This window comes from Dipodomys merriami, unplaced genomic scaffold, assembly GCF_024711535.1.
Source record: "Dipodomys merriami isolate MVZ:Mamm:240054 unplaced genomic scaffold, mDipMer1.0.p SCAF_3785, whole genome shotgun sequence".
NCBI lineage: Eukaryota > Metazoa > Chordata > Mammalia > Rodentia > Heteromyidae > Dipodomys > Dipodomys merriami.
The window spans coordinates 1-10,000 of NW_027205365.1; the positions used below are offsets into that span (position 1 = coordinate 1).

A 10,000-nucleotide genomic window follows, 5' to 3' on the forward strand; every position below is an offset into this window, starting at 1 on the left:
GGACTATTCAGAAACAATAAAAAAAAAGTCTTAATACAATAAAAGTGGGTCTGGAGGGACTTAAATGCTGTGTAAAAAATTCTTAACAAGTGGCATGCTATGTAATTTCATCTATATTTCTTGAAGTGAAATAGGTTCAGTTGAAATCTGTTGAAATGTGAAGATTGGTGGATTCTGCCACAATGAATTATGCTTCAGTTATGGAAGCTGTTACTAGGAGAACCTGGGGGAAGATCTGTGGGATCTTGTCTGTATTAATTTACTAATGTTTCTGCCTGTGACTCTGTGAAAGTGTAAAAAGATTTAGACAAATAATGTATACTAAAAAAGCTGACCTCAATCACGTTTTTCCCTTGGGCTTTCTGATAAAGATGATCGTTGAGTCTCCAGTGATAACTGAAGATGGAAACTGGGAGTCAGTGGAGAATTCTGAGTCTGTGAAGAGTAATGAATCTGTTGACCAACATGCCAATCAAGAAAGTTAATGGAAGCTGTAGTGCCCAGTTGAAAAGACCAGATGTTGGGTCTTCCAGGGACCCTGAGACTTCAGAAGTTCTCCCTTTTCAGGTATTACAGACAGCCACTGACTAGAATCTCTTTTTTTTTTTTTTTTGTGGGTCATGGGGCTTTGAGCTCTGGGCTTGGGCGCTGTCCCTGTGCTCTTCAGCTTAAGGTGAGCACTCTACCACTTGAAACACAGCACCACTTTCGGTTTTTCTAATGGTTTATTGGAGATAAGAGTCTCATGGACTTTCCTGCCTGGGCTGGCTTTGAACTCTGATCTTCAGATCTCAGATACTCAGCCTCCTGAGTAGCTAGGAAAACAGGTGTGAGCCTCTGGTGCCCAGCTAGAATCTCTATAAAATATTGGGATTTAAAAATATTGGGGTTAACCTGGTACCCCTGGCTCAGACCTGTAATCCTAGCTCCTGAGGATGCTTAGGTCCAGATGAAATGCAGATTCAATTTCCAACTAAATTCCAGCAAAATGCTACACTAGAGGTATGGCTCAAGTGGTAGAATGCCAGTCATGAGCAAGCAAAACAAACGTGTGAGGCCCTGGTACAAGGAAAAAGAAGTTGGGGTTAACAGACTCAAGCTCAATGCTAATTTAGGATTGAAATTCTTTACTTGTTTTTACAACCATAAATAATAGTTTTTCAGTTCTATAAATGCCATCAGCAGTGATTACCTTTGCTGCATGGTGCCTACATGATGAAAACATGCAAGTGTCTGTCAGTCAAGCAGTGCATTAAGCAAATATTATTTGGTTCCCCATACTTTGGCTAATAATTAGATAACTTACGTATATTATACTTTTTCATACTTTCTTGTGTCTTCCCTCCCCCGCTCATTTACTGGGACAGTAGGAAACTTTCCAAAGATATATCCCAAGCCAGATGGGGATATTGGAGCAGCTGGGGCAACTCATTGCTCTCCTCAGGCTCAGCTACAGTAGCCATTGTGTGTAAGATCATCAGTCATTTCATTACTGTGTGTGTTTATATTGTTACAAGGGACTTTGTTAATAAATCTCCTTCTACATTTGTTCAAGGGATTTAATTGTTTGAAGACAAGTGATCATGAGATAGATGATAGACATCGCAAGTAGAATTGGTAGCATTTTCTTATTAGAATGAAGTCTAGGAATTGCTATAAATGTCTGTTCTTTAGTGATGATGTATCAGAGTTTTTGTATAAAAAATGTTATACTAAGGAGATATTTCCAAGGACTAATAACCCTAATTGTTAAAAATAAACTGTCTTATAGCTATCATGATTTTAGATGCATGGACTTTGATATTACATTTTTGAAATTTAGGTTGTTTAGTTTGGTAATAAAGAGCAACACATTTTGATTTTTCTCTAGGACAAGATACTTCAAATATCATTGAAAAGGCAGAGACTTCCCTTGGGATCCCTAGTCCCATTGAGATTTCAGCCGAAGTCAAACATGCTGGAGGTCTGTATATGGAAACATTAAGTCCTAGGATACTTTGGATTCAGTAGCTAGCTTGTGCATTTTTGATACTAAGGACATGGGGATATTCTACAGGTGTGGTGTGTTGTCTTGTGAATCCAGCTGCCAGTTAGAGATCTGTGTCTTATAACTGCTCATATCCCTCTACTCTGCATCTGAAGTAATTTCAAGGACTGCTACATATTAAAATGATATTGTTATATATGTTGAATATAAGAATTGCTTAGCACTTTGTTTGGCAACCAAGGCTAGGTGAATTTAAATCTGTCACGACCAAAAAGTATTTTTGTTCATTTAGGGCTATTTTTTGCCTTTTGTTTTTTGTTTGTTTGATTGTTTTTCTGCCTTTTGTTTTCTGATAACTGGGAATTGAGCCCAGGATGTTGCACTAGCTAGGCAAGTGTTTTGCCATTGAGCTGAGGTACATTCTAGACTTTTTTTCTATTTTTTTTTTTGCATTTTCTTTATCTACTGAGGGGCGTCTGAGTTGGTTCCATATCTTAGCTATGGTAAATAATGCTGCAGTAAACATAGTTGTGCTGGTAGCTTTAGGATGGTCTTGTTTGTGATCATTTGAGTATATGCCCAAAAATAGGATTGCTGGGTCATAGGGGAGCTCTATGTAGTCTTTTGAGGAACCTCTATACTACTTTCCAAAGTGGTTGAACAAGTTTACACTCCCACTAACAATGCAGTAGGGTTCTGCACATATCCCCTCCAGCATCTGTTGTTATTAGAGTTCTTTATTCTAGCCATTCTAACTGGGGTGAGGTAGTATCTCAATGTTGTTTTGATTTGCCTTTTTTTTCATGGCTACGGTGGTTGAGCATTTCTTCATGTGTCTATTGGCCATTCTTATTTCCTCTTCAGAGAAGTTTCTCTTTAAGTCTTTAGCCCACTTATTTATTGGGCAGTTGTTTCTTTGAGGATTTGTTGTTGGAGGATTTGATTTTTTGAGTTCCAGGTATGTTTTAGATATGAGACCCTTATCTGTTGTATGGCTAGTGAAATACTTCTCCCAATCGGTGGGCTTTCTATTGATCTTGCTAACTATGTCCTTTGCCATGCAAGAAGCTCTGCAATTTCATGCAATCCTATTTGTCCAATCTTTCTTTGCTTTGTTGTGTTTCTGGGTCTCTTTTAAAAAAAATTTGGCCTGTGCCAAGGTTTATTCTTGAAAGTTTGTAATGATCAAAAGGAAACCTGCACTTCTAATCCATATGGAAAAGTTTTGAAGACCAGTCTGTTTTCTTCATCTCTCATAGCCCTTATTGTTTCTCATTTAAGACTCTTTACTCATCTCTATCATTTTTTCTCTAGAAGCAGATTTATTCTACCTGTCTTTCTCCATCTTCAGAGTTATATTGCGTCTTGGCATACACCTATCAGATACTAATAGGTTCCACTATCACTACTTGTGAATACCTAAGAGAGAACTGGATTGACCTACTTTCAGGTCCATAGTGCATGGGTCAGTAGAATGGAGAGATAACTTCATCGGACATGGCAAATTACTCCATATATGAGGCACTGTTCTTAATGATGCTTGCATAAGTGAGGCTACTTTGTCTGTGACTAACACACTATGTGTTTAAAAATGAGTTTATTTTTCTCCCTGAAGAACTCTACAAATAGAGTACTGCATGTTATTTTGGTGAATGTAGGGTCCTGGTATCTTCACTTTTATTTGTTAGGTTCTTTATAATTTTGTAATTGTTGTCAGATCATGCTGTGAGTGCAGGTATGGTATTCTCAAACAGATAAGCTCAAATTCAGGAGTTACAGAGACAGGAAGTTTCATTTCTCCTCATACTCCCAGCAGCTAGAATGGTTTAATGTCTAACTCTGATGCTTTGAGATGTTGGAAGATTAAAGTGTTGGCATTTTCAGAAATTTTTGTCAGGAATTGCTTTTAGTGGGCAAGGAAAACAGGAGTTAGAAGTATGTTTGGATAGTAAACAGCAGTGATTTTATAAGACTTGAAGGATATTTGTCATTCAGAGCCAGCCATATTTTAGAAGGGGAATAAAAATTATGGAGAACCCTGGGAAGAGTGGCTAGTATTAATGTATTAAAAAGTTAGAGAGTTAATGGATCATGAATATGAAAATCTAAGGAAAGGTGATAGGGAGAATACACCTTTTTTATACCTTTGAAGACTAGCATGGAGAACAGAATTTAGGTTGTGTTTACTTGTGTCTCATGAGTAGAGAACTCCCACTACTCAGTGGAAGTTTTATGGACTTAGATTTTAGTTGAATATTAAGTGTACCAGAATAGAATGGGTGGCTTTTTTATCCTAACGTCTTTCTCATCTTCTAAAATTTCTAAGCATTAATTTCACTGTGAAGGAAAGTATACTGGCGATGGTTTTTTTTTAGAAGTTTGAGATAAAACATACCAATGAAATCACTTGGTCATCTTTTTTGCAATTTTGTCATGTTCCTTTAAGGATGTTGTCTTCTGCTATCTGTGTGTGTGTGTGTGTGTGTGTGTGTGTGTGTGTGTGTGTGTGTGTGTGTGTGTGTTTAGTGTTCCTGGAGCTTGAAGTCAGGGCCTGGGCGCTGTTCCTGACCTTTTTGCTCAAGGCTGAGTAGCTAGGATTATGGTTGTGAGCTACCAGTGCCCGGCCTCTTTCTTTTTTAATGTGTATGTTCTGGCACTGGAGCTTGAATTCTGTCTTCACAGTCTACCTTGTCTCCCTCCTCCACAGATGGCATTTGAACCCTGCCTCTGGTTTTTGCGGGATAAATAAATGGAGATGAAAGTCTCACAGACTCTTCTGCCCTGGTGGCTTTCCATTGTGATCTTTAGATCTCAGCCCAGAGTAGCTAGGACCATAGGCATGAGTCAACAGTCACCCTGTCCTGCTTTCCCAATTCAGATTGATACTTAAAAACTTTTTAACTGTTATTAAAAGATACTGGTTACAGTTATAGAAGTTGGGTAAAGAATACATTTCTTTTTTATCAGTCATGGACATGAACTCTGGGCCTGGACGCTGCCTCTCACCTCTAGAGCTCAAGGCTAGTTAGTGCTCTACTACTTGAGCCACAATGCCACTTCTAGTTTTCTGATGGTTTATTGGAGATAAGAGTCTCACAGACTTTGATGCCAGGGCTGGCTTTGAAGCACAATCCTCGGATCTCAGCTTCCTGAGTAGCTAGGATTACAGGTGTGAGCCACTGGTGCCTTGCTAAGAGTACATTTCTTTTTGGACAGTGTCACCATTTCCTTCTCTGTTAGGCTTGTTTAGAGGGAGTCTAGTGTGGCCTTCAATCTTTTTTTAATTTTTTATTTTTTATTGTGATTGATTACATAATTTCCCGAATTTCACAGTATTGTGGGATAGTGATGCTGTTAAAGTCACAAACACATTCTAACTTTCCTGGAGCAAATTGTCTATTATGGTCATAACATTTATGAGTTCTATGAACTTTGTGATAGTTATTTCTTCGACATTGGGTGGTATGTACATTTCTTTTGTTTTGCATAGCATCAGCTGTTCCCTCTTTCCCATTTGTTCCCTCCCTCACATAGCTGTCATTAAGTTGCTTAGTTCATTTTGGTCAATGTCCTGTGCAGATGATGGGTCCTGCTGTTGTATGTTTTCCCCTGATTCCCTCTAGTTCTGTGTCATCTTCCTGGTTCCCCTCTGGTGTACACATATATACCATACATGTGATCAGCAGCATGGAGTTATTTAGTAGTGGTTTGACGAGATGAAGTTCTTTGTTTCTTAAGTCTTGTTAATTTTGTTGTATCACCTAACATTTTGGATTTAACATCCACTTATCAGGGAGACCATATACCATTTGTCTCTTTGCTTTAGGCTTACCTCACTCAACATGCTTTCTTCTAGCTCCATCCATTTCCCTGCAAATGTCATTATTTTGTCATTTCTAATGGCTACATAATATTCCATTGTGTATAGATACCACAATTTTTGGATCCATTCATCTGTGGTGGGACATCTGAGTTGTTTCCATATCCTAGCTATTGTGAACAGTGCTGCAATAAACTGGAGGTGCATCTGTCTTGTATACTGGTTCCTGTTGTTCAGGATAGATGCCTGGAAGTGGTATGACTGGGTCATAATGGAGGTCAATATTTAGCTTTCTGAGGACCCTCCAGATTGCTTTCCAAAGTGGTTGCATAAGTGTACATTCCCACTAGCAGTGTAATAGGGTTCCTCTTTCTCCGCATCGCCTCTAGCATTTGTCATTGCCTGACTTGTGGATGTGGGACATTCTGACTGGGGTAAGGTGGTATCTCAGGGTTGTCATTATTTGCATTTCCTTCACAACCAGGGACGGTGAACATTCCCTCATGTGTTTCTTTGCCATTTTTATCTCTTCATCTGAGAAGTCTCTCTTTAGTTCACTTGCCCATTTAGTAATTGGTTTGTTAGGTTTGGGAGGGATTAGTTTCTTTTTTTTAATTTATTTTTTATTGTGAAAATACTGTACAGAGGGGTTACAATTACATGGGCAAGATAATGAGTACATTTCTTATCAAGCATTGTAGCCTTCTCCTTTGTTTCCCCTTCCCATCCCTTTCCATCCTCCCTCTGGCCCCCTCACCTAATCCTCCCTGCCACCCCCAAAGTTGTAAAGTTCATTTTTACATAACAAGTTGTACTTCTCATTGTTGCAATGGGCCCACCTGTATCCTCATTTAAACGACTTGTTTTTCCCCTTCCCCTGGGATTAGTTTCTTGAGTTCCCTGTATATACTGGATATTAACCCCTTGTTTGATATATTGCTGGTAAATATTTTTCCCAATTAGTTGGTTGTCTTTTTAGCTTGGTTGCGATAGCTTTAGCTGTGCAGAAGCTTTTTATTTGAATGTAGTTCCATTTGTCGAGTCACTCTCCCAATTTGTTGTGACTCTGGGACTCTGTTCAGGAAGTTTCTTCCTGTGCCTATAAGTTCAAGTGTCTCTCCTACTCTGTCCTGCAGTAGTTTCAGAGATTCAGGTTTAATGTTAAGATCTTTAATCCATTTTGAGTTGATGTTGGTGCATGGTGGTAGGCTGGGGTCCACTTTTAGTCTTCTGCATGTGGCCGCCCACTTTTCCCAACACCAGTAGTTGAAGAAGCTTTGTTTCTTCTATTGTATGTCTTTTAGCCTTCAGTCTTAAGGACTAGTTTATCTTTACTGCTGCGCCCTGATTCCTCTGAATTCACTCTTATTCCTCAGGTTTTCAGTGAAATCTGTTCACTTTGGTTGTTTAAAAAACCAGATGTTTCAGCATAGCTTGAGCTATGGGGATTGTGTTGCTTACTACTTATGCTACTTCTTCTCCCAACTGTGTGATGTTACCTAGTGTTTGAACAGTGCATTACTCAGATAAAGACAAATCAACACATCTGTAGATTCTTGGAACATTTTACTTATATAGCTGTATCCTCTGAAGTTTTTTGACTTTAAAGTAGTAGCTGCTTCAGCCTTCCTTGATGCCAGACTTTATCCCTGACTTACATTGCCTGTGAGTGTTCTGTTGTCTGTAGGTTCTCCTCTGTGTGTTGGGGTTTGGAACTTTTCTCTAGGCAGAAAGCCCAGCTGTGGGGCTGACTTTGTTTCTCTTTTCTCCTGGACCAAAGTGGGTTTTTTTTTGTCTTTTGTGTAGTATCTAAAAATAGTTCTTTCTTCTATTTTGTCTGGTTTTCTAGTTGCTGTATAGGAAGGCAAGTGTAGAACTTGAAAGCAAAAGTTCTCTCCATAATAGAGTGTTTGATATAATATAGTTAAATTACTTGGTGTACTAGTTGATCTAGTATAAGATTTTTAAAGGCAAACAGAACTAATTATTCTTGAAACATACTCATCTTTGTAATGTATATTGATTCCCATACTAAGAATCAGCATAGTCTTTTAGGACAAAGTTGAGCTATAATTTTCATACAGTAAAACTTTTTTCTGCAATATGACTTTGTGTTGAGAAATAATGGTTATGTTTATACTGTATAATCACAGTATATTGTGATGCACAGATACAGAATATTTTCTGTATTTGTATGGCTCACTGAGATATAAGAATATTTTCATTATCTGAGGGAGTTCCTTCATGCCAGTTTGTAGCCACACCTTTCTGTCTGTTCACAGCATTTGCCATCCATTGATCTGTTTCTGACTATAGTTTCCCCTTGTTTAGAAAAATGTTTACTATGTGCAGATCAATACTTTTTTTTTCTTTTGCCAGTCCTGGGGCTTGAATTCAGGACTTGAGTGTTGTCCCTGACCCTTTCTGTACTTAAGGCTAGCAGCACTATTTCCTAATTTTTTTGAGAAGTAATTTGGAAATAAGAATCTCATGGACTTTCCTGCCTGGGTGGCTTCGAATGTGATCTTCAGCTCTCAGTCTTCAGAGTAGCTGAGAAGCTAATATTGCAGGCACAAGTCAGCGGACCACCATTGCCTGGCTATTTTAACCTTTCTTTTTTTCTTTTGGCAATATGAAGTACCACTTGAGCCACATCCTTAATCCTTTCTTCTGCATGCCTCTATCTATCTACCTATCTATGTGTCTATCTATCTATCTATCTATCTATCTATCTATCTATCTATCTATCTATCTATCTATCTATCTATCTATCTATCTATCTATCTATCTATCTATCTATCTATCTAGAGGGAGTAGTTATTTATTTTGATCTATGTTCTCAGAGATGTCAGTTCAAAATGTCAGGGAGGGCATGGCAAAGCAGAATCAATCATACCATGGCAACTAGAAAGCAGAAATAGATAGTTTGTTTTTGGATCTGATCATCGGTTTTGCTTGTGCTGGCTTTGGACTACAATTCTGCCTCTACTTTGTAAGGAGCTGTGATGACAGGCATACACTGTGTCTTTGGATTCTCTTTTTATTCTTTTCACTGTGTAGCCTGAGCATCCATGAATGGATATGAATGTAGCTTAGGCTCGCCTCAGACTCACAATACTCATACCTTAGTATCTGGAGTATTGGCATTATAGGCATGCACTACAATATTTAGTTATACTTTAGCTTTATGCTTTATATTTTTTTCTTAATTTTCATACTGAAAATTAAAACAGTGAATTTTCATAATGTGAACTTGTTCAGAATCTTTAAGAGATAGTATGCCCCTTCTAGGAAGATAACTATAGTCCTGACATTTATCTTAGAATAATTTTGTTTGCTTTTATACTTTACATACTTATAGTACATTTTGTATCTAGCTTCTTCCACAACATTTTTGTATCATTTGACCATGTTGTATTTTGGATGTGGTATTCCATTTTGTCACTATGTCATATTTTATTTATCCCACAGTTGTTAAGCACTAAAATAGTTTCCATGTTATAGCTATCACAAATACTGCTGCTCTGAATATTTTTGTTTATGTCTTTTTTTGGCCAATACTGGGGCTTGAACTCAGGGCCCAGGCACTGTCACTGAGCTTCTTTTGCTCAAGGCTATCACTCTACCACTTGAGTCACAGTGCTATTTCCTGTTGTAATGAGGAATTGTTCTCAGGGATTCATGCATGCTAGGCAAGCACTGTACCATTAAGCTGTCTTCTGATGAACCACTGTACATATGTAGCATAGTAGATACTGGCCAGCAGTTTTCCAAAGAGGAGAATCTACTATGTTTCCACATGCAGTGTGTAATTATTTCCCTTGCTGTTCCACATTCTTCCCAGTACTTAGTATTGTAAGTCACTCTTAAAGAATTGAAACATAAATGGTTGGGCACTGGTGGTTCATGCTTGTAAACCTAGCTCTTCAGGAAGTTGAGATCTGGGGTTGTGGTTCAAAGACAGCCCAAGCAGGAAAATCTGCAAGACTCTTCTCTCTAATGAACCAGCAAACAAAGCAGGAAGTGGAGTTGTTGCACAAGTGGTAGAGTACTATCCTTGAGGAAAAAAGCTCATAGACATCACCTAGGCCCTGAGTTTTAAGTCCCTGGACTGCCACAAACCCCCCACAATACATGCAAATGTATTTTCCCAGTATTGTAGTACTGACATTGATGTTGCTATCTAGGGAAAG

At 38.4% G+C, this 10,000-nt stretch overlaps 1 protein-coding gene across 3 annotated transcripts in view; it reads left to right on the plus strand.

The window, feature by feature from the left end:
• The first annotated feature begins 387 nt into the window (after positions 1-387).
• LOC138804880 (protein FAM114A2-like) overlaps positions 388-10,000 on the plus strand; it is a 14,863-nt gene continuing 5,250 nt past the window's right edge. For 2 of the 3 annotated variants that reach the window (XM_069989394.1, XM_069989393.1), the window contains exons 1-2: positions 388-567; positions 9,995-10,000. The exon at positions 9,995-10,000 is cut by the window's right edge and continues 129 nt beyond it. In XM_069989394.1, the coding sequence (XP_069845495.1) occupies positions 448-567; positions 9,995-10,000 (126 nt within the window). In that variant the 5' untranslated portion in view covers positions 388-447. Of the gene's footprint in view, positions 568-1,870; positions 1,964-9,994 lie in introns of all 3 variants that reach the window. The other variant, XR_011365369.1, reaches the window with a different exon arrangement.